Raw genomic sequence first — 25786 nt, 5'->3', positions numbered from 1 at the left:
GCGAGATCGTGGCCATGTTTATATTGATGTTAAATTGGAATAATAAAATCAAATAAAATTATAGAATACCTTGAAAGTAAGTTTAAGATTTTTATTAAAATAACGTTACTTATTATTTATTATCAATAGTAATGGTAAAATAAGAAGGAGAAAAATCGAAGGAAATTTCATTACATAGTGTATGCACAGCCTACTTTAGAAACATCCAATTTCTGCGGTGTTCAACAAGTTCGGAGATAATTACAAAAAGTATTGAAAGTGGAATGATGGACTCCAGTGACAGAGGTTAGTTTCTTTTATATGCATATACATTTTCTTTCTGTAAAATATTTTTTATTATGTTTTAAATTATAATTTCTTACAAAATCTAACATAAAGAACTAAACGCCTAAGCAATATTTAAATGTTTATCTTATATATCAAATTATTGAAACATGTTTTTATTTAAAATGTTTTTATATAAAATATCTTATGCCAAAATTTATACATAATATTAAAAACATTCATTAATTTTATTAATGTTAGACTATAAATATACATAAATATACAATTATACTATAAATAAACATACTATTTTATTTTATATTAAAATGATTTGCAAAAATTATTTCTTAATTAAATCTTATCTTTTTTATTAATTTAATTGTTAAACTTTTTGACACCTTCACTTGTATAATTTAATTCTGAAATATATGTTACATGTATACATTTTTTGACAAAAATTTATAAATGCATATGTATATAGCTAAATTACAATAATTTGATTTCTATTGTACTTTAGTTTGTACTGCGTTTAGATATAAATTATATATTTCATTTCATATATTTTTAACCCAATTTTATTATTAGATCAAAATAATTATCTATTAACAATTATTTTCTTAAGCTTTTTCTTGTGTTTGACTATTTAATATTATATTTATATAAATCATATCATATAATTTTTTATTAATCTTATTTTATGTAAATAAAGGAATTTCTAAGCATTCCAATATTAAAATAATCTCTCATAAACTAGTGCTTTATAAAATTTTAATTTATATTTTTTTATATTTTATTTGGTATAATTTTTTTTTAATTATATTGCGAAAATCACTATCTTGAAATACATTAAAAATTAAAAAATCAATTCTTTGGTAATATTGAAAATTTTAAATTATGTAACAATAATGTATTTAAAAGTTTTTTGATATAATATAAGTAATTCATAACAACATTTTTTCAAAATCACAGAAAGAAAGTTGAATTTTACTAAAATATTCAGTTTATTAAATGAAATTTTTATTAGTTTTTGTTTACATTTGAATAACTATTTCTAATATTTTTGTTTATAAAACAAAAAATTATTAATTAAAAATATTTCATTAAATACTTTGAAATATTATTTACTAATAAATAAATTAGACTTTCCATGAAATTATAATAAAAATAAAAAAATATGTTGGAGTAAAATTTTTATTATTCATTGCCTGTATAATTTTGTGGTCTGATTTGATAAGCAAAATAATAATTATTATAATCATAAGATTAATCCGGTAACGTTAATCAATTTTCTAATACATTTAAAAAACATTTAAGTATCATTTCCTCAAATTTGATTTCCTCAAAAATTGGTTATATCTTGTATCACTAAGTAATAATGCTATTTTTAGGATTAGTGTTTATAAGGTCATAATGTTTGTTAGAAATGTTTTTGATAATATAAAAATCTTAATTTTGCCTACATATAAAATCAGTATTCAAAAAGTTGTGTATCAAATATAGTAAGAGTCCGTATACATTTGAGTTACTACTGATTAATTTAAACAAGCGCCATATACTTACAGTTTTTTCTCTATAATTATAATTATGTACATTACTCGCTATATTATACAAGGTATACAAGTTATTGATTTTTGTTATATCTATTAATTACTTAAAATTTTAATCAATAGGAGTTTTTATTAAAACTAAACTAATTAATAATTTTAATATAATTTTTTATATATTAAATATTTTCTGTAAATATAAAAAATTGATATTGACATTTTATTGTAATTAATTTTAAATTATTAATTAAATTTTTAATATAATGGATTCAAATTTTATTTAACATGAATGTTCTATAATACTTTTTTTCAACAAATTTATTGATAAGGTAATGATGAGATAGCAAGGTCAGATAAGAAGGTAAGAAAAAAATTATAACATCTAACATCTTTAAAGTATGTTGAAATTACTGATGTATAAAGAAAACTTTCGAATAAGGCTTGAATCATTTTTAAAAGATGTTCAATTTTCTAACTAGAAAGTACGTGAAATTTAAGAAATTGTTATTATTCTTACAGTTTTCATTAATTGTTATACTGCATTCTATAAATGGTATTATAAAATTTCATGATCAATAATATTTATTATATATTTATTATATATTCTACATATGGTTATGTATAGAAATTGAGTTCATAGACAATTTATTTAAAGAATTGTTTGAATTTACTTCCTTCATAATTTCCATTTTAATTTACATTTTTTTAAAATATCCTTAAGGATAGAACTTCTAACAGATAACAATTCCTATGATTCATTTCAACTATATGGATGTAAATTGTATCTAAGGAAAACCTTAGTACTTTAAATAATTGACAAGATCCACATGCACTAAATAGAGATAGGCTAAACTATTGAATCCGATCTTTCCAAATATTGAGCAACTCATTTATTGAAAAAATGTGTGAGTTATGCGTGAAAAAATAATAATAATTATAATTTGCATGGTTGATATTTACGTCTAAAGTAATTTTAGTCAAGAATTTTAGTAAACAAAGCGTCGTATAAAAAATTTATTCTTTTGCTTGTATTTTATTAAAGACTTAATTATTACATTTAAAAATAATGAAGATCATCAGACTAATAATTAACCTAGAAATCCGAGTTTCTAAAAGTGTAAACAAATGTACGATTCGAAGAAGGAACAATCATAAGGCGCGAACTATTATTGATGATTAGATGTATTTTTTATTTCATATTATAAATAAAAAAGAAAATTTAAAGCATTTTTTCTCTAATATACTACATCAAAAAACTTTATTTTAATCAATTCAAACTTAAAAAAAAAATTAATTTACATTTTCCTGATTATTTCAAGAAATAAAATGAAGTTTCTAAATGATTTTTTCATACTTTTTATAATAAAAAAATCAAACAAACTTTAATAAATTCTATATTTTTAATTTAAGTGCCCATTAACTGTTTATTAGTTATTCCTTTTGTGATGGCTATATTAATATTTATTAAGAATATATTATTTTTGTTCTGTGTGATTATTTAACTTAATACGCTATAGTAGCATCATACTCATATTGCAACATTTATATTTATTATTGGATGATATGATGCATTTATATTATCAAAAATTAAGAAAATGTGATAATTTTAAAGTTTTCAAAAGTTTAAATAATAAAAAAAAAAAAAAAAAAAAAATCTAAACGCAGTATAGAATTTGAAGTATATTGAATTAACACTTAATGTTGTAGGTTGTAATGTATCTGTAATAGTATGATATTACGATAGAAAAGAATTAAATTATATTATTAAAATATTAAATTTATGAGACGGGCATAGGTATGAACAATTATTTCTACAGCTAATTTATTGAATTGAACGAAGTTTATGTTCTATAATAAATTATTTTAAACTATAATATTAAGTGACAAATTCCATACATAAAGGATATTTTTTGCATAATATGACTGCTATATAAATATTCTATCTAATGTTTTATCTAATTCGGATATTTCACTAAAGAGTTTCAGAGTAATAATCATAATAATAAACTAATTTAGTTTATGTTAAAAGGTAATGTACATTCATTATAAAATTAAATATTTAAAAAAATAGTTGTAATATTTTTATAAATATAATATTAATATTTAATGTTTTTATTACATAAAAATCAATAATTGACTTTATTAATTACTTTAATAAAATATTTTATTAGCATTTTCTCGTATCTATAAACGGAAAAATATTTTAAACTTGATTTTCGAATAGCAACATTAAAAAAAAAAAGATTAATTTTGTTCAATGATAAAAAACAATAGAATAAATTATATGAAATAGCAGAAGAAGATATTGTATTTAATTTAATATTGATCATATTGCTACAGTATATACAAACTATTGAATATTTAAAAATATGAGGAAGTAAACGTCGATTTTCATATTTATATAGTATTAATTGAAAAATGAAATAATTGAAATTGAAAAATTTGTATTATAATCATTTTGAAGCATTTTTTTATAGTATTAAAGATTAAAAAAACCTAAAAATAAAAACGTCATGCTTTATTTTTCTTTTGAAAGTTAGCGTATACGTGAGTTATAAGCATTTTAACATTCAGTACAAATAAGAAACTAGTGCACTTTCTGCTTAGAGTACTTGTTTTAGTGAATTTAATATGGAAATAAGACTTTAAGCTGATATTAAATCTTATAAATTTCTTAACACTAATTAATTTTTGATGGCTTAGTATATAATCATTTAATAGAAATAATTTATTAGTAGTTGATGTATTAAATTTGAAAGAAGGTCCTAGTTCTATACATTATCGAACGCATTTCCAATACGTTAACATAAATTACGTCGATTTTTATTTGTGAAAAGTAATTTCTAATAGTGTTGTTAAGTAATATGATGTTTATAAGTTTCATACATTTGAAAATATACTTTCTGCTAAGTTTTTTAATTATTTGATTTTGATTAGCTATTGACAAGAAAACATTATGAAAGTTAATCTTATCTTCACGCACATTATTTTAATATTATTTTCCCTTAAAACATTGTAAAAGGAAAAATTGTCCCCTTTGTCATCACTTTTTATCTGGAAATCTTTTTATTTATCGACATATTGTTTCATTGTCAATGACATTTACACACAATGCTTCATGATAAAACATGCGTAGTCAAAAATGTCCACACTAAATTCGGCTTTGAATCGTTCGTGCAGTCGACGTCATCCAAGAAGAAAGGACTAATTTGAAGTGACTTAACACGATGAAGAACGAGATAACGAAAATTCATTTCACAACAATACATGAAAATTATTTGACAAGAGATGTCTCATTGTATACGCTTGTGTCAAGTTAATTAATTAAGTTACACGCATTAATTTACAATACTAATATAAAGTAAATAACGTGGCACAATACAAGATCGAATATTTGACGCAATAAAACACAGGTTCACCTATAGTTTTCAATCTCACTCTCTCTCTCTCTCTCACTCTCTCACTCTCTCACTCTCTCTCTCTCTCCTTCTCTCTTTTTCTTAGTCATGAAACTCTTCAGCGAGCTCGACTCAATGACAACTCGACGGTGTACCGGCAGGAATACGCCTCAATGTAACAAGCGATTCTTTTCCATGATGGGACAATGGTCAACTACGTATTTAATTCTCAATTTGAGAAACGTAAAATATTTTTAATATTTTTTTAAATAATTATTCAATAATCAATATAGCTACAATTAACTTTTATCTTAATCTTGTTTGTCGGTTGTTTGAGTCGGTTTTTCTCAGATTAAAAAAAAAGTTATCTTTAAAATTTTACTCAATTTCAATTTTAACATTTTTTAATTTTAAACATTTAAAATAATTTTTAAAAATTAAGAATATTTTCTTCAAATTTTTTATATATGCGAAGTTTTATTGTATAGAATAATGAAATTATATGTAACAGTATAAAATTTCCTCTATAAATAAATGTCTAAAATATGTAAATTACTCATTTTTAAGCAATATACCTATTTAATATAATTTGCAGTGATGATTTAATCAATTTCTAGATTTAATGCTTAGTCGTTTAATTCCAAATAGTATTGAAATTGTACAGAATACAAAAATAGAAATTTAAAATGGAATTATAAATGTAAGAAATTTTTATGGACAATTAATTATATAACACTATAATACAATATCTATAATTCGGTGTTTTAAATTATTATTTGGAACTAATTTTGAAAACATATATTTGTAAAAAATTATGTCGTTTCATCAAATAAAATTAAAATATGATTTTTAGTTAAAAGAACATAAGTCCCTCTCTCTCTCTCTCTCTCTCTCTCTCTCTCTCTCTCTCTCTCTCTCTTATTTAGCAAATACAATAATTTCGATTTTGTAAACTCTCTCCCTCTACTCCTCCCTTAACCTCGATGATACATTTCTGTCCCATTTCTTTAGCTAAGGAAATTAACGTAAGTGGCAATTTCTCATAAGAGCATGACTATTCATAGCTATAAATTATACATTAACTAATAGATATTAACATGCGATTTCAAACATTAAAAAAGGAAAAACTGTTGAATTTCTTAGCATAGTATTAAAGCAGATAAGATTTAAACAATTATACTATGTTTAATAAGATTAAAAAATTCTGAATATTCATTCGCCTTAATTTTTAAATTATTTGTACAAAAATTTCTAATTTTAACAACATTTCTTATTATCTTACGACATATAATTATCATTATTTCCTACCAAAATATGACGTAGCTATTACTTTGTATTCTTATGTTCGCAAATTTTGCACTTTTGAAATATAATAATTAAGTATCGGTTAATAATTATGGTTTTATTATAATATTAATATCTAAATGAGGAATATTTTTGAATTATTATATTATGTAAATTGTATAAACGTGAGTATGATGTTAAAATGATTAAATATGTGATAAACACTATACAACAATTAAACTCCATTTTCCCTCTTATAATTCCTTCAGTAACATAATATAACAATAATTTTGTTAATATATATCAAAAGTTATATAATATTACAAAAAGTGGTAAATATATATATAAACTTATTTTTACATGTTTTAATTAAACTTTTAACTAGTGGAACAAATTTGCATTTTTTGAAAATTAAAAACCTACTGTTGTTATTAAATTTAAATTCTTAAATCATATTTACAAGTTTAAAAAAGTGAATTTTTTATTGATTTATCAGATAAATCCATAATATACTTTGTTAAAACCTCTTTTTTTGAATGGATAAAAATTTTATGTACAACTTATAATGTCCTGAATATACATTATTTTATAATTTTTTCTAAAATACATAAGAAGTAATTTATTTATATTAGATCATAACACATACACACACACACACACACACACACACATATATATATATATATTATTTATAGTATACATTGTGTATATACATGGTATTAAATGTAAATTATATTTTTTCTTATTATAATTAATAATATTAAATTACTCAAACATTATGGTTTTTTTTTAAATAAAATTGTTATTTGTGTAAAATTGATACTATGAAAATTTAGTTACAAAACTGTATAATTATAAACAAACAAATATTTATAAATATACGTATTTATCCTTCTATAAAAGCAAAAGTAAAATAAAGGATAATATTGTGTAATTAAAAATAAACGAGTTAAGTAGATCATGTTTTTACTACAGGATTTCTTTGTTTAATTTAAACTGAAAAATGTACTTAGATTTGTAATAAATAGAAATTTAGAAAAAATAATATTGTATTAAAGATTATTCTTATTTATATAATTAATTATTGTTTTCGCCGTATAAAAATTATGAAAAACAAATTGAATCGATTAATATATTATTTCTTAACAATATAAGAAAGCCAATGATTTTTAATATTTGTTGATGAAATCTTGTAAAGATCTTGGGTGTGGTGTCAATATTTAGAATAAATTATGAACAGAGTACATTATGAATAAAGAGTAATTGAGTTTTAAACGAATTAGCCCAGAAGCTGATATTAACGCCATCTTCAAAAATATTATGACCTATTATTATTATTCAATTTAACTGCACAATATAGACGTGCATTCAGGTTTGGTGCTTACATCATCGTGCATAAAAGATATTACAATATATTACATTTGTCGAAGACGTTATGCCTCCCCTCTCTCCTTAGACTCCCACCGATCCAGAGCTTCACTCACTTCGTCTGTAGTAGTGAGTAGCCAGATTGTGCGATGCTATCGTGCCTTGATTACTGCATTCTTTCACTTATTTTTTTCTGCAATCGTATAAAGTTGCAATACTTGATATGCGTTTAAAGGTATTAGTAGCAATTGATCGTTTATTGACTCTTCTCTGCGGAATTGTTATTTATGTTCTACGAGAGATTTATCGGCAAAAATAATGTCTTCAAAACTCAATAGAACAATATATTTATTAAATCTTAATTATCTAAGGCAGAATTCTTTTAGTCCTACTAGAGCTATTGTAAATATCAATTTACTTATGTTGGTTTCATAATTTCTTTTAATTATTTTTCATATAATTTAAAAATTTCCTTTTTATTATATTAATTCACTTTTAATAAGTGATTTTTAAGCTAAGTAATGCAAGATATAAGAACTTCGATTAATTTTTCATTTCGCAATATTTTTAAATATCATTAATAAGCTCTATGAACATCATATACAAAAATACAAATCAGCTTTTGAAAGGATAAAATTTGACGTAGTATTATTCAATTTTATTCGGTATTGTATAAATTGTATATTAAAAGAATTAGTAAATAAAAAATAATAATATCTTTAATCCAATAATAAAAACATTTTTAAGCAATTAAACAAGAATAATTATTTTTTTATGAAATACAAAAGCTTAATGAATTTAATAAAAAGTATTTAAAAATCTAAAAACTGGTATTGTAGTTAATGTACTTTATAAATAGTATAAATTTAGTCATACTTTTTGTTCCCCTTGATGGTGAAATGTATCTGTTGAAAATTATATTTTTAAAATAAAAAATATGATTAATTATGCAATAATTGTGATTATAAGATAGTAATAAACTTAAAAATTTTTATTTTTATTCAAATTTAAAAAGCCCGAGACTTATTAAGAAAATTAAAAGTTTTCATTATTATATGATTGCAATAATAATAATAATAATAATAATAATAACAACAACAGTGTATAAATAATTAGCCACAGCTATTATATATATATATATATATATATATATATATATATATATATATAACATAGAACAAAAGTGCAGAGCAAACAATAGTTTTGTAGATGATTTATAAATCAACAAGGTCATAAAAACAGAGGAAACATTACCGCAATATTATGAACGATTTCGTGAGAGTGAGAGTAGGATTACTAGGTGGGGTATGATGAAATAGGTCAAGGTCGAGTTGCCCCGAGTACTCTTGAACATGGATTCACCTACTGACCTACTTTAAACTCTCATCTACTCTAACCACGATAAAATAACTAATTATTTTATTTATTTTTCACTTAGACTTTTTTTTTTATTTACTTTACTTCTCAGACTAATTGCATTTTAAAAAGTCATGTATTAAAATTAAAAATATACTTTATTAAATATATTTATAATATCTATTATGGCGCTGTTAATATTTATGAGAGCCCAGCAATATAATTCCTCAAAACTAATATGAAAATAAATATAACATTTCATAAAGTATAATAATGTTCATATAACGCGCTAAATTAATAAATGCATGTAAAACAGTATGCGGTTTATCGTATATTATTGTTAATCTTAACTAAGGGGTGATGAAAAATTTCATCAAAGACATAATCAGTTTTGATTAATTTATAAATAAATATGACCAAATAATAAGGTTATATAATTAAAAAAATGTAAAGAATATATCTAATCAATTTTTTTTTTATAGAAAGTTACAACTTTATAACTCTTCGATCATTGTTAGTTCAGATTGATGATTGAATTGTAAGAACACCGCGTGTTTGTTACTTTTTGTAGTAACAAATATAAGTCCTTAAATATCTTTAATAAATATATCACTGTGTCAGTAATTAAATAATAAAAGACTTTGCCATGTATAATTTGTATAATAATAATTTAATCATTTAATACCAATTACACGTTTTTAAAAACATTGTGCATGTACAAAACATTATATTATTTTAAATTATATGTATGAATTAAAAACAAATGTTTTCGATATTTTTTGCATAAAATGGAACTATTGACTTTCACTTTTAGTGAAATTTGTAAAAAAAAAAGGGAAAAAAGAAACAAAAATAGAACAAAGAAATAAAAATAGAAAAAAAGAAATAAAAATAAAAGACTGAAATGTAAAAATATTCTAAATAATATGTCTATGGACTGGATTATTATACATGTATTATTAATACATTATTACGAAATGTCCCTCAAATTTATTGTATATTATTTAGTACAAATAAAGCGAAGTTTGTTTGAAACTAAATATTAATAAAAATAAAGGAGCATTTATATTTGATTCGAGGCAAAAACGGCCGCTTGCTTTAAATAAATTATTCAATTAAGTCTCATTAGAGTATTAGCAATCACTCACTTACTACAGACGAAAGTGTCGAGAAGAAGAAGAAGAAGAAGAAGAAGAAGAAGAAGAAGAAGAAGAAGAAAGCACCATCTTTCGGTTTAATAAGGATGTTTAATAATGCCTTGACGTTGGTTAGTAATGATTCAAAGGTTCATACCTCTTGCAAATCAATAGATCTAAATGCATTTCCCGACCTTTCGTTCACTCGACCTTGGTATAGCAGATTCCATAAGCAAGCGACTCTTTTCGTGACACATTGAACACGCGCCGGGGCGAGGGTCGAAGAAAGAAAAGGTCAGGTTAAATTTCCCCTTCCAGAATGACTCGTATGGGCTGTTCTGCTCTACTCCCCCTACGATCGAGCAGTCCAATCCTTCACGTAGCGTAGATCGCATGCTCAGATGCATTAGCTTAGACCGGCCGGCCGTCATCGCGTCATGTTGAGCTCAGTTACTTTCGGCTTTGCGTACTGTACAGATTGTATATTAAGCTGATGCGCGCCACCTATTGAATCACTCGTATGCCAATTCAGTTTACTTCTGTCAGTCACTTGCTCGCTCAATCAATTGGTTCTTCTCTCTCTTTCATTCTCTCTCTCTCGCGCGCGCGCGCGCGCGCTGTCATACACACGCGCCCGCGCACACGTATATACGCATACACACATTATTTCCTTCTTCTCATTTCCATTTTGTGAAAAATGCAGCAGTCACGGTAATGCTTGCTTGGGAATTGTTATTGAAGTTCGAATGAAAAAGGTGTGTTATATTCATAAATTTGTATCTATTGTTGTGTTTTTTTTTTGTTTTTTTTTGTTTTGTTTTTTTGTTTCATTCAATGTACTCGAAAATATACACTTTAATCACAGTTCAACGTATCATTAAATGTGTAATATAAGTTGAACATTTTACTATCAATGAACAGCACCTCAGCTCTTTATAAATTTTACTGTTTTACGGACAAAGTGATAGTTATAGACTGAATTCTAAAAATGTGTTTCGCGTAAGCCCATCTCGTGACTCGTCATTGCTTGTAAGAAAAATGTGATGTTGCTTTACACTGTAATAGTCATTCATTGAATTGTTTCAATAAAATAAAATCCATCGTTATCTACCATAAAAGTAATCAAACTAATACAATAGAATTAAAAATGTTTTACTTTTTTTTACTTCAATTACTCAGTTTAGTAATATTTATTTATATTATTATAACATTTAATAATCATGTATCCTCCTTCTTTTCTTCTAATTGAATTTCTATTATGTACAAATTAGACCGACAAGAGGCATAAAATACCTGAGTGATCTCAACATTGACGTCATCGTTAATTTAAATTAAATTCTTTATGTGTGAATTATGTTACTGTCTATAATAATAACTTAATAATATAAACAATATTTTGAATAACTTTAAATCACAAATGCTGTTTACATATTTTTATCTAACATTATTTCCTTATAAATTACATGATTCACGAACTTGACTAACAAAGTAAACTCGATTAAAATTAATATAAATTCTTTGAAGAAACGTGCACATTAATAAATAAGTAGCTAACAGCATTTTCAACAAAAGTACATTATAAAAACTGATTATATAAAATGAATACGCGGTTAAACAAAATCATTCAATTTCAATATTTTTAACTGCGATTCTCTAGCAATTCATTACGATTCATTACAATTCATTTGCATAATAATTATAATGTACATTTCGTGAAAATGATTACTTTAACGAATTGTATATTGATTTATTCACATAAATATTTATTTATAAATTTAAAGTACAAGTTTTATGAGATTGAATAGTCGAGCAGCATTTATCGATTACATCCTGTCTATGCAATAGGCTACGTCTGGCCTTGACATTAGCCTTGAAACTTTGTATGTATAATATGAGTCATCGTAATATTCTTATTTAAATTTATCAGCTTTATTTATGTTGATATAAAATATATTTTAAATTATATCAAAATATAAATTTATAAATGTATTATAAATGTACATTTGTACATATAAATGTTTTAGTAATTGTTATGAGAATTCATATACATTTACCTAGAGACAAACGAAAGTCGATAAAGACTAACTACACAATACATGGGATTTTTTATTAATTAACGGCTATTTTCAAAAATATATCTATATCTTTACATTAGGAAAATTCTATTGAAAAAAAACAAACAGAAACTTAGATATTTTTATTTTGACAAAATTCATTTATACTCAAATGATTACATAATAAATTAGTCCTTATGTTAAAAAATTGTATTTACTAAAAAATATACATTATAAATTGATTTACAATTGAATACATTGAATTTATTGTTACTTATATTTTATTATTAATAAACTATATTTTGTATATTACCACGGCAAGTAAAATATCTGTGTGAACTGAAAAATATTTTAAATATTTTTATTGTATTATATACGTATTAAAAATAAAATGTCTTGGACTTTTTTGGAATTGTAGAAAGAATTTTTGACAATTAAGTAATTATAATTTTCATAAATATAGTAAACATATTTAATTATTTAATTTATTTATACATATATTTCGTACTTTGCAATAGTTTAGAAGTTTTAAATACACTTAATAAATTAAAACCTTTCATCAGTTTATCAATTTGTATGAAATATTTTCGATATCATTTTATAATTATAATAGCAACCACTTTACACAAATTTTTTAAAGAAAATTAAAAATTAAAATATTTTTCAGACAAATTTTTAAAATAATCTTCATAAAGTAATTATCAAACAATTTCATCTTATTTAAAAGTGGCAAAATTATTAAAAATGCTCAACTATTATTTTATATGTTAACAACTTATAATTAAATTTTTAATTATAACTATACATTTAATAACAATTTAATAATTATAACAATTACATTTGTTGATTTGTGAGTAAATTTATATTAAATTAAAAGGTGCTTTAAATTTAAATACATTTTATTCTATTATTATACTAGAAAAACGTGAAAATAGACACTGGAGATGTGCATATATTCTTATTCACTATTTCTTCAATAATATTTCAATAAATCATTTTATAGAATTTTACTGCTTAACTAAAATAATTTAAGTAACTAAAAGTGTATTAGAATAATGATTTTTTAAAAATATTAAATATTTAAAAACATGGTGTAACTGGAATTGTATTTTACTTATGGAAAGTAGGATCCACCCGTATTTTTAACTCTTTCTTGATAAATTTAAAGTGAGCGATGTTCTGAATATATTTAATTTTTATAGGCATATTCTTAAAATATATAGTAAATATTTAAAATTCAAATTATAAAATTATAAACGTCGTATAATATATATATATATATATATATATATATATATATATATATATAAATAATTTATAAGTGTAGTTAATTTTAAATTTATTAAATTTTATTGGTATTACTAATTAAAATCCAGTTCACAATAGAATTATAATAATGAGAGATGTATTGTAAAAAAATATGTTTCTCAGAAAAAAATCGTTATTATGATCATTTTTTTAAATTCTTTACTTGTTAGAATATAAGAAGTATGAAATTATTTCAACAAAATAATATATAGTTATTTAATTTTGTAATAAATTTCATCTTAACTTCATCTAAAAAATATAAAAATTATACAAGTGCCAAATTTTTTCTTATTTAACGCCCTCATTAGTTTTAATATTTTTTATTAAAAATATTTCAAGTCTAATACTGTTCATATGCTTTGTAGTTCTGTGAAAATTGACTATTAGGATTGAAGTAGTTAAAACGCGTTTCCAGTTTCTTAAATATTTACATTATAAGAATAATATATAAAAATATAAATTTTATTCGTCTGAAGTAATATTTGACTGAAACATTAATTACAAATAATATTAATTAAATATGAAATAAAATACATTTGAATATTAAACTTTGCTGAAATGCTAATATGTTATATATCATACTACATACAATTTGAAATGATAAAAAAGGGTTTGGAAGTGACTATAACTAGTAAATAAAATTTTTATAAACAAATGACATTACAAATATCATTAAAATTAAAAAAAAATCATATTTATATTTAACTATTCTCAAATAATTATAGTGAAAACATAATTCTTATATTTTGTAAACTAATGATAAGAAATACTTTACAAATGCAAATGTACGCATACGAATCTCAATTAGTGACGATAATCGAATGCGATCAATGTTTAATATTTAAATTTGAAAATTTTTATACGAAATTCAAAATAGAATAAATAAAATTTATAATAAAATTCTCTTTTAACTTTATCTAGTAAATATTTCTTTCATATCAAAATCCGAAACATTCCAAATCTAATATTATATAAGTAACAGCAGTATAATTTAAGTATGAATTTATTATTTATAAAAAATTGAATATAAAATGATTATTGTTACCACTGTTTGCTATTGATCGGTTGTACAAAAATTTATTCTTTATACTATACTCTCTCTACGTGAAAATCAAATGTTTTGAGTATAATTAAGAAACATGATCAAAATTATTAAAAATTAAAGTTTATTTCTAATTTTTAATTAGAAAAGGACTAGAAATAATATGTCAATATTATTATAATCGATATACTGAAATTAAATAAAATAAATTTATAGTTGAAATAATGATACAATCAAACTGATATTTTTTAATTCACTGTTTAAAATGAAAATGTTAATATTTTATATTTAATAAAATTATTTTTAAGATAAAGTTAATTTTCTTTAAATATGTTTTGATAATTAACACATATTTCGTATTTTTTAATGTAAATTAAATATTTGTAATCATAAAATGAAGGAATAAAATATTTTCACTCACGATTATTTAAATACAATTTAAAACATAATGTGTATGTGTATGAAGGTACGTATGTAGGTATGTAAATGTATAAATATATTAAGCATTTTTAAACAGTGTAAAGTAATAAGAGAAATATTGCAGAAATGTATAAAATATATTTTTAATTAATAATAATATTAATGTTAACAAATTAAATTTAATTGGAATAAACTGATTTATTATGTCGATACTTATTGATTTTGTTTAATATATAGCAACTCAGTATTTAAAAAATATACAATTTAAATAAATTGTTAAATATTCTTTAATATTTGTAACAGCTGACATACATAATAATGCCTGTTTTTAGTTAATGATTTATTTCGCATTTCATAATTGCTTTAATAAAGTTATTAGCCTCAATTTATATACATTACAAAACATATATCATAAAATCTATATTTATAAATATTTACATAAAGATAACTTCAAAAATTATAAAAGCAACGATTGATTTAATAGGTTTTATTAATACTACAGTTACTTAATTTGGAAATTGGATAATAGGAAAAACTTTCTCATTCTATATGTCTTCGTTTAGTAAAAATACTAATTAAATTCTAAATGAAGTCAATGCTGAGATATTAAATAAATAAAAGGGTATTGGTAAAAGCGGTAGATTATTTTATTACAAATAAAGTGAAAATTGTAAAGTATAATAAAATTTTTTTTACTATTACTTTTTTTTTTTTTTTTTTTTTTTTTTGAAGAAATAATATATATATTTAAAAAATATTTATATTTGCTTGAATTTATAATTTAATAGAAATGAGCGTCGTTGCTTATGTGTACGTTCAAAATTTTATAAGATTATAGTTCGTCTTCTATTACGTAGAGCTTTCAATTTACCTCGACCAGTTAAGTTTTTCGTGCATGTTATTCACTCAGTAACTAACACCAATCCATTTGTCATTAATTCATTATAATTTTTTTTTTTTTTTTAAGAAATAATTCATAATATTTTCAGTTTGTAAACGGTAACAATTTTTATAATGTTTGAAAATGAACTTTTGAACAATAAGTTTCTTATAAATAACTCAAATATTTCGTAAAAAGTGAACATAATTCGTGCTGAAAAGTGTGAACTAAGACTGTATTATTTAAATATATAAAGATGATAAAAAAGGAGAAGCCACTGATGTCAGTAACGGCTATCATCCAAGGCACTCAAGCGCAACATTGGGCTCGAGGCAATAATTGTACGTACAAATCTTCTCTATAATTAATTAATCATTGTAAAAAAACTACAATTTCAGTACATACAATATTTTTATAAATGTTATTTAATTCTATGTAAAAGATTTAGGAATTGTCAAAATAGTTTTCATAATTGTTTTACTCCTGAATAACTTTTTTTATTTGAAACGTTATTTTTTATTTATTAGTTTTTAAAAATTGTAAAAAGACTGCGATTTTAGAAAATATATTACTATTGTTTAAATCGATTTGTTTAAACTGGAAGAAGACTATGCTCAGATGGTGAATATGATTTTGTTTACATCATATACACAACTTTAATTTTTAAAGAAAACGACAAATCCTAACTAATTTTCATTAATACTTTAAAACACTTGTAATCTAATAAATCTTATACTGTAATACTAATTAAGCAAACATAAAGTGCATAACTGCAAATATAAATACAAACGAAACTGGATTAAAATTATGACTGTGGTGTAATGAATCTATAATAAAATTTTTAAATATTAATAGAATTAATGATCTTTATTAAATAGATTGTTAATATTTTTTTATATTTATATTGTACAGATAAAAAATTATTTAATTCTAAATAGTTATAAAAATAATACTAGCTACATTAAATATAAGAAAAATCGCTTTTAGCCCAACGATCTTATACATTTTTTTATTTAATGCATTTAATAATTATACAATTTCCATATACAATTATACTAGAAAAATATAATGTTAAGAATAAAATGTTTTATAATATTCATTATTGTAACGAGTACCGCATATTAAACATTCTTATTTCATAATTCTATTTTTTTACGAATACTATTTCCTTCAAATCGTTGTCTTTAATATCACAAATTTGTACTGTGCGACATGAAAATATTGACGCACCAATAAAATGTAAAATATTTTTGCATTTTAATCGGAAATTCAAAATTACTTCGTTATAATGTCCATTAATACACTGAAAAGTAACAATAGACTCTGTTCTCCTTCTTGTTAACATCTGTGAAACCTTGGCAGACATGTAAGCTCAGTCACTAGAAAATAATCATTTTGACCAAGTACAATTTGCAGTCATATACAGAAAAAAAGATAATAGACAACTACCCATTTTTTCTTTTTCCCATCAATGTTTAGACTATTATTCATGTTTTAATTATTCAGACAAGCTGCATATATTTAAAAAATTAACTGTAAATTTGTATATTTATTCATAGATATATTAATACGCGAAAGGTTTTAATTTAATTCTACCTATTTTTCATTCGTACACAAAAAGGACCTATCGAAAGCATCCTTTTTTTTATCATAAAGCTATTTTTTAAAATGAATAAAATAAAGACATATATTTTAATAAATACAGTATATAGTATACTTTAATATTAGTACTTCATATCATCAACACAGAAACTAGCTAACATTTAATTTTTATGAAAGTATGTAATCAGATCTGAGCTATTTGATATATATTTTTTACCGAACTTCATAACTTTTCTTTTGCAATTAAAAAAAAATCATGTATATTCCTTCAAGAAATATATTTTGAATCAGTTATAAACATATTATAATAAACAATTGAAAAGATTTTAAAATTCTTCGTGTTTCATAAAAACAAAGACAAGGAAATACTCAAGTGTCAAAAGATAATTTAAGAATGAATGGAATCGATAAGAAAATAACTAGTCGGGAAGTGATTGCATTACTTATTTTAGTGATATTTAGTGATAGTGACTTATTAGTGAGACAGTACTTGGATATTTTTGTAGTATAGAAAATCAATAGATTATAATTACCAAAGATGTAAATCATTTTATGATAAATAATTAACTTTAGTTGAAAAATGACCATAATTACATTAAACAGAAATTTTTTATGTGTATTAATTCGCGTTCAATTCGTTTTCAGTAATCATTAATAATTATGTGACTTGCCGTCAAAAAGGATATTTCGCTTAAAGTGTAGTTTAATACTCTCCTAGCACATATACACAGTGGTTTGTTTGTTTAAGAAGTTTTATTACAGTTTTGTTACAGTTTTACAGTATAAATAAGTCTATTAACTTGTTCTATGATAATGTATATGGTGCTAGTGTCAACTAAATTAAAAAATTTAATTCTCAACTTCAGAAACGTAAAATATTTTTAAAATATTTTTATAATTCAATATGTTTTATAATTTAGTTTATTATATTTTAAAAATTTCCTCTATAAACAAATGTCTAAAATATGTAAATTACTCATTTTTAAGCAATATACCTATTTAATATAATTTGCAGTGATGATTTAATCAATTTCTAGATTTAATGCTTAGTCGTTTAATTCCAAATAGTATTGAAATTGTACAGAATACAAAAATAGAAATTTAAAATGGAATTATAAATGTAAGAAATTTTTATGGACAATTAATTATATAACACTATAATACAATATCTATAATTCGGTGTTTTAAATTATTATTTGGAACTAATTTTGAAAACATATATTTGTAAAAAATTATGTCGTTTCATCAAATAAAATTAAAATATGATTTTTAGTTAAAAGAACATAAGTCCCTCTCTCTCTCTCTCTCTCTCTCTCTCTCTCTCTCTCCGCCTTTCTCGATTTTTCTTCACCCTCTTACAACTGCACGTGAAGTATTTAAATTATGTAACAATCCATATCTTTATTTAGTGAAAAGACAAATATATAATAGGTATTTTATATTTTACCCGTATACATCTATAACATATATCGAGTCATTTTCATAAATAAAGATATCGAATAAAATAAATAATTGATGATATTGAGAAAAATATTTAAATAGATTAGAAGATATTTTTTGTTTTCAATATTTATTTATTGTTTTTTCCATTTAGGGGTAACTGTATTAATAAAAAGTGTATTGATAATACATGTTTATTCCATTATTTCACATCTTATACTTACTTTCACGATATACTTTAAATGCAAAGATTAATTACAAACATTTATTTCATATTTTTAGGGTTAAGCCTTGACAGTAGCAACATGTCTATGTCTTCAATTGGCCCTCAAAGTCCACTGGACATGAAACCAGACACAGCAAATTTGATAAATCCTGGCAGCTTTAGTCCTTCAGGTCCTAATAGTCCAGGGTAAGTTTATATGTGTATATATATAAACGCTAAAAATGTTTAATAAACTTTCATAGTATCAATTTCAATTTGCCAAAATGAAACATTCAATTTCCGATTTATAATCGGATACGTATTTCTACTAACATGTTTTTTTCTATTCCATATCGTTACGTTACGTCAATATAATAGAACATTCTATATAATTATAATTTTGGTACAAATGTGAATTTATATTTTTTACAAATATTAGACGAGAAGATATATTAATTTTGTTGGATCAATTTATTAATATTATTGTTGAAATATCTAATTACGAATAATCTAATTCTACACTTTCTATATTTTCTTCTATCTTTTCAATGATATTCATATAATGAATATTAATATGAATTTAAATAATAAGCATATTATGAACATATATTATGAAAAGATAATAGTCATAGAGTTTTCTTTTTATCGCTCTTGAAATAAAGCTAAGGAAACTTTGCAACAAATTTTTCGAGTAGAATATATAACTAACTTAACATAAGATTATCTGAAAACAGATATTTATGATTTTTTAATCTTGGATAATTAATAAAGTAATTCATCGTAATCGTTTCCACTATTAAGTACTACTTATTTTCATATTTTGATTATATAACGATACTATATATTATATAAAATGTCTATATTTTAAAATAAAATGTAATTGAATTTATTTTGTATTATTTAATATATTAATTATATTTTTAATGAACTTTTATCAATTACAAGTCATCGGTACCCCGACTATAATTTAAATTATTTAAAATCTATAAATGTTAGCGTTGTTACATGTAAAGAATATTTTAACTTTTACAACTGAACTATTATTTTTAATATATAAAATCAAATATTACTGTATGAATGACAAACGTACAATTAAATTGCAATTATAGTACATGGAGTAATTAACAAAATTTGTATTTGTATTTTTTTTTTTTTTTTTTTTTTTTTTTTTTTTTTTTTTTTTTTTTTTTTTATTATTATTATTATGATTAATTAATACAATTTGTATAAGTTTTCTTTGTGCGTATTTATAACATTTATTCAATTTTGTTTGAATTTTCATAATATTCTAAATTTATTATTTTGTAAGTAACATCTGTAGTTATAAATTAACCATAAGATATAAAGTAACTATATATTCTAAAGATAATTAATTATTTTTTAAAACGGAAATCAGAGTCATTTTAGCTTCCAACTTTTATTTTGACTTTTGCGGATATTTTGTTAGTATTTTGATTAAAATTACTTTTATAACTTGACGTTTTATAATATTTTTTACAGTAACATTAGTACAAAAATATATTTTGTATATTATAAAACAAAATGTAAGAGAAAAAATCGTGCATACCAACGCATATTTCAATTAAAAATAAAATAATAAAGCATTTATTATAGTTCGCATACGATAATTAGTATTACAAAATTTAAATTTTGCAATTTTTCAATGTGTAAGTGTAATTTTATATTTTAAAATTACATTTTATACACACTTTTTATTCACTTCATGGAATTCATGGTATTACTTTCTTTTTGTTTTTTTCATGCAAGATTCTATGATTAAAATATTAAATAGATAATGATGAAAGTAATGTATGCTTAAAACATGTGTGTTATTAAAATAGATATTTATTAATTACACGTACTGATTTACCTATTAACATTGTTGTTTACGTAATATTAATAAATTATTTATTTTAACTACCTGTAAATAATGTTATATTGAATTTTTATTTTGAGAAAACATTTTAATGAAATTTTTCAAGTATTTAAATTTTGAAAAATGATAGTACTCAAAATACTATGAAAAATTAAAATAAAATTTAACCAAGTGTATATAATATAAACAAAAAAATATAATATAATATAAATTAAGATTAAGATTGATATTATAAGTTTCAAGTTACAATTAAGTTATTAATGTGAAAAAATTAAATAATTAAATTAATTAAATTTAATCAAATATAAATTAAATTATAATTTTATGTAATTATTAAAATAAAAATATAAATAAAACGAGAATTTCAAGAGCTACAGAAAGAATATTGAATCTATCAAGTTAAAACTAATCGTATTTAAAAAAATCCCTTTATTTAAAGTAAGTTTTGATAATTTGAAATAGCAATAATAGAACAATTGAAAAATAATTTAAAAATAAATTTAATGAATCCGAAATACTTTGATCATTAGCAATTAAATTTATTAATTTTACAAATATACTTATAGTAATATATCGATGATTTTTAAACTACAAAATAATTTTCGTCAAATAGTATAAACGTACTTACAAATAAATATGTTTTTATCAGTATTTTACCCATATACCACTTAAATGCTTACATTTCATTGAAAATAAAAATTTTAATTCGACATGTACATTTTCTCCGTTAAATTAATTATTTCTATATATTAAAGTTTATTTGTTTGCTGTTGCTTTAATAGATCCTTGAACATTAGTTGTCCAAGCAGTATGATCAGCACATCACCGGGTGGTCAGAGTAAGAGTGGTGCGGCTTCGCCTTATCCTCCTAATCATCCGCTTTCGGGTAGTAAGCATCTTTGCTCGATTTGTGGTGATCGGGCGAGTGGAAAGCATTATGGTGTATATAGGTATGTTTTATCAATCATAAAATTGAAATTGTGTAAAATATGCACCAATTGATATATTGATTGAATAATTTTATAAATTGCTAAAATAAGAGACGTTTATTGTTGAGCAATAATATTATTAGTAGCTTATGACGACCTTCAATGGTTCTATGCATGCTAGTCTTGATAAATCGAGCATTACTTCTATGTATGATTGTTTGTTTAAAAAATATTAACCTATTAAAGTTTGAAACAAAAGAACTATTCAGTAATTGTAATTTGTATATTTCTATTAAATCGTAATAATTAACTTTGAAATATTTGTAAAAATTTATGACGTTTATGGATAAATTATTATAAATATTAATATATATATATATATATATATATATAATATAATATTTCATAACATTACTCTATGTATTTATGTATTTTCTTTATTATTGTATAAAATTAAATAGATTATTAAAATTCTATGAACTTCATAATATACCAACTTATTACTTTCAAAAATAAATTGTTACTCCTATTTTATTCAATTCTTTATATATTTTTCAAATTCAAATACTTACCATCGTGTAAATAATATCATAAATATTAACTTAATATATATGTATATAAACTATAGAAAAGATTCAAAAATACATAATTAACACATTATGTGTGATTATTTAATATATATATATATATATATATATATATATATATTGATTTTTAGAATAAAATTTTCTGATATAATATATACAGCTCTCTTTTTCATATTAAATAATCATTTATTGAAAAAAATTCCAATTGTAAAATACGTATTTATGATATAATTATAAAAATTTTACGCAGTGTAGAAAAATTCAGTGAGAAAACTTATTTAATTCCTTAAAACATTTAGTAACAAACATTTAATTTAATTAAATAATCAGCTCAGAAACATAGATTTAGAAAAATGTGCCTATTCATTAATTTGTTTTATTTTATAATAAAAAGCTATTGTGTAATTATTAATTTACTTAGAACAAATTTTCTCTTGTATTCGCAATTAAATGAATTTTGTCAATATATTGAAAATTTAGTTTATGCATCGAATAAACGAATTTTTTATTTGTAAATTAAATTTTTTGTCTTTAACAATTTAAATTATAAGTATATTTTACATTGTACATTATCGAATTCTCGTTTTAAATTACATGATGTTCAATTGTTAAAAAAATCCTTAATACGATCACTTTTTATTAAAGAGTTTTATCATTAACCTATTATAGCATGCGAATAACAATACAATTTTATTAGCTTTATTTATGATTATAAATGTTATTTAAATTTAATAATTTCATAGAGAGCGTAATATTCGATGAATTTTTAATTGAATAGAAGTAAATTATTGAAAAGCACTTATTAATATTTAGATTTTAAACAACGAATTCGCTATGTTGAACTGCATTTGCCCAATTACATTTGACATACACGTGTGCATAAAACTTTAAAATTGACTATTAAGTTGTTCGTAATCAATATGTTTGTAATAATCAAGTTTTCGATTAAAGATTCAAGTACAAATAAAATAAATATATTTTTTTCATTGTATCATATCAAATATTTATTATTAATTTTCTCTTTTTGTAAAAGAAATTGTTTTGGTTGCTATATAGATGCTGGATATTAAAAATACATTTGAAATATAAAAATGCGTTGCATGAAAAGAGAAACTTATTCTCCAAGAAAAAAAATGACGTTGCCTAAGCAAAGATTTTTTTCACGTAACGACTAATAAAAGGTGTTACAACAATGGAATAAATGAAGGTAATCGAGCTGACCTAAATTTACAATCAGTATAGAAGTATATACAAGAAGTATTTACATAATATATAAAAATGTTTCTTTTTCGTTTGCCAAAAGTGATTATATAATTATGTAATATTTTTTTTCATTCCTAAAAGTCTGTTTCATTATTTGAAAACAGAGCGTCCAATGAAAAATTCGACAAAAACTGATATGATCAGACCAATATGATCAGTATTTTCCATTGGAAAAATTTGAATTTAGACGTAGACGATAAGAGAGCCTTGTATTGCGTTCAGTTTATAATTGCATCAGGGCTCCGATACGAGCTTTACGACTTAATTATCGCAAGCGTTTCCATTAATGGGATGGCAAGCGATCTCTCATCATATTATCTACAATGCTCATCGTGTCGTGTATTACGCCTGCGACTGATCCATGTGTTCGTTTGCTTTTCAGCTGCGAGGGCTGCAAGGGCTTCTTTAAGCGCACGGTACGCAAGGACCTGACTTACGCTTGCAGAGAAGAGAAGCGCTGCTTAATCGACAAGCGCCAACGCAACCGTTGCCAATATTGCCGCTACCAAAAATGCCTGACAATGGGCATGAAGCGCGAGGCCGTGCAGGAGGAACGACAGCGTACCAAGGAGCGGGAGCGCGAGGCCGCAGGCCCTGGGACAGGCGCGGCCGCGGGTCCCGAGGCCGTCGAAAGCTGCACGAGCAGCTCCCATGCGGACATGCCCGTTGAGTTGATCCTCGAAGCTGAGAAGCGCTTCGAGTACCTTGCGGAGAAGCAAAGCTCGTACGAGCAATTCGGCAGCCACGGCAATAAGCAGATGCGCCACATGGTCGAGTGGGCCAAGCGTCTGCCCCAATTCACGAGCCTGCCGCTCGAGGATCAGGCTCTCTTGCTACGCGCCGGTTGGAACGAGCTGCTTATAGCGGCCTTTTCCCATCGCTCGATCGACGTCGAAGACGGCATTGTCCTTACGACGGGTCTCACTCTCCACAAGAATTCGGCTCAGCAAGCTGGTGTTGGCGCCATCTTCGAACGCGTCCTCTCGGAGCTCGTCTCCAAAATGAAGAATATGAAGATGGACAAGGCGGAGCTCGGCTGCCTTCGGGCTATCATTCTTTTTAATCCAGAGGTCAGAGGCCTTAAGGCACCTCAGGAGGTCGACCTACTGCGGGAGAAAGTGTACGCAGCCCTAGACGAATACACGCGGCTGCATTGCCCGGATGAACCTGGACGTTTCGCTAAGCTTCTGCTGAGGCTGCCGGCATTACGCTCTATTGGCCTCAAGTGCGCCGAGCACCTATTCTTTTTTCGACTGCTGGGCGACGCACCCCTCGATGATCTCCTCACCGACATGCTCGAGGCGCCCTCGGATTCGTAGTTTATCACCCGAGACGATGCTTACCTACCCTCTGCCTATCCGTCAGCGTCATCCCGCAGCTACGCTCTCCCGTCCGACTGTCCGCTCCTCGCGCTCCATTTCACTTTCCCACTGCTCGCCGCCTCACCACATTAAAATTCTATTACGATTCTATGCTCCGGATCTACCGGCCTCTCAATCTTCAATAATCGCTGTCACAAGCTGATGCAATGCTAAATTTGATATTGACGCCCATAGTCAATGAAACGCTTAATGACTCGGTCGCCCATTAAACGTCAAGTCATATTATCATATAATTTATTGTTTTATTTAACTTCAAACCGTTTAATGACAAGTCTTTTATTTCGTTATAGTTCCCAGATATCTTATCGATATGAACTGAGAATTAAAACCTGGTAGCTTCTCTTTAGCCGGTTAAAAGAGAAAAAATATTTAACTCGAGAATAATGGAAAGCAATGTATAAACTATTAATGATAATACATTTATTATTTTTTATTAAAATTGAGTAAT

General features: G+C 23.9%; 1 protein-coding gene across 3 annotated transcripts; it reads left to right on the top strand.

The window, feature by feature from the left end:
• The first annotated feature begins 139 nt into the window (after nucleotides 1-139).
• On the top strand, nucleotides 140-25786 carry usp (retinoid X receptor ultraspiracle). Of its 3 annotated transcripts, none has more exons than XM_011505966.1 (5): nucleotides 140-285; nucleotides 16311-16395; nucleotides 19379-19508; nucleotides 21960-22127; nucleotides 24339-25786. In XM_011505966.1, the coding sequence occupies exons 2-5, from the start codon at nucleotides 16311-16313 to the stop codon at nucleotides 25273-25275; spliced, it is 1320 nt and encodes a 439-aa protein (XP_011504268.1). In that variant the 5' UTR covers nucleotides 140-285; the 3' UTR covers nucleotides 25276-25786. The 3 variants fall into 3 exon arrangements, with proteins under 3 accessions (XP_011504268.1, XP_011504269.1, XP_011504267.1); XM_011505965.1 differs by lacking the exon at nucleotides 140-285 and adding an exon at nucleotides 11018-11105; XM_011505967.1 differs by lacking the exon at nucleotides 16311-16395.

This window comes from Ceratosolen solmsi, unplaced genomic scaffold (assembly GCF_000503995.2).
Source record: "Ceratosolen solmsi marchali unplaced genomic scaffold, CerSol_1.0 scaffold7, whole genome shotgun sequence".
Taxonomy (NCBI): Eukaryota; Metazoa; Arthropoda; class Insecta; order Hymenoptera; family Agaonidae; genus Ceratosolen; species Ceratosolen solmsi.
Note: the sequence above shows the minus strand (reverse complement) of the source record. Positions and strands in the feature narration are given on the sequence as shown.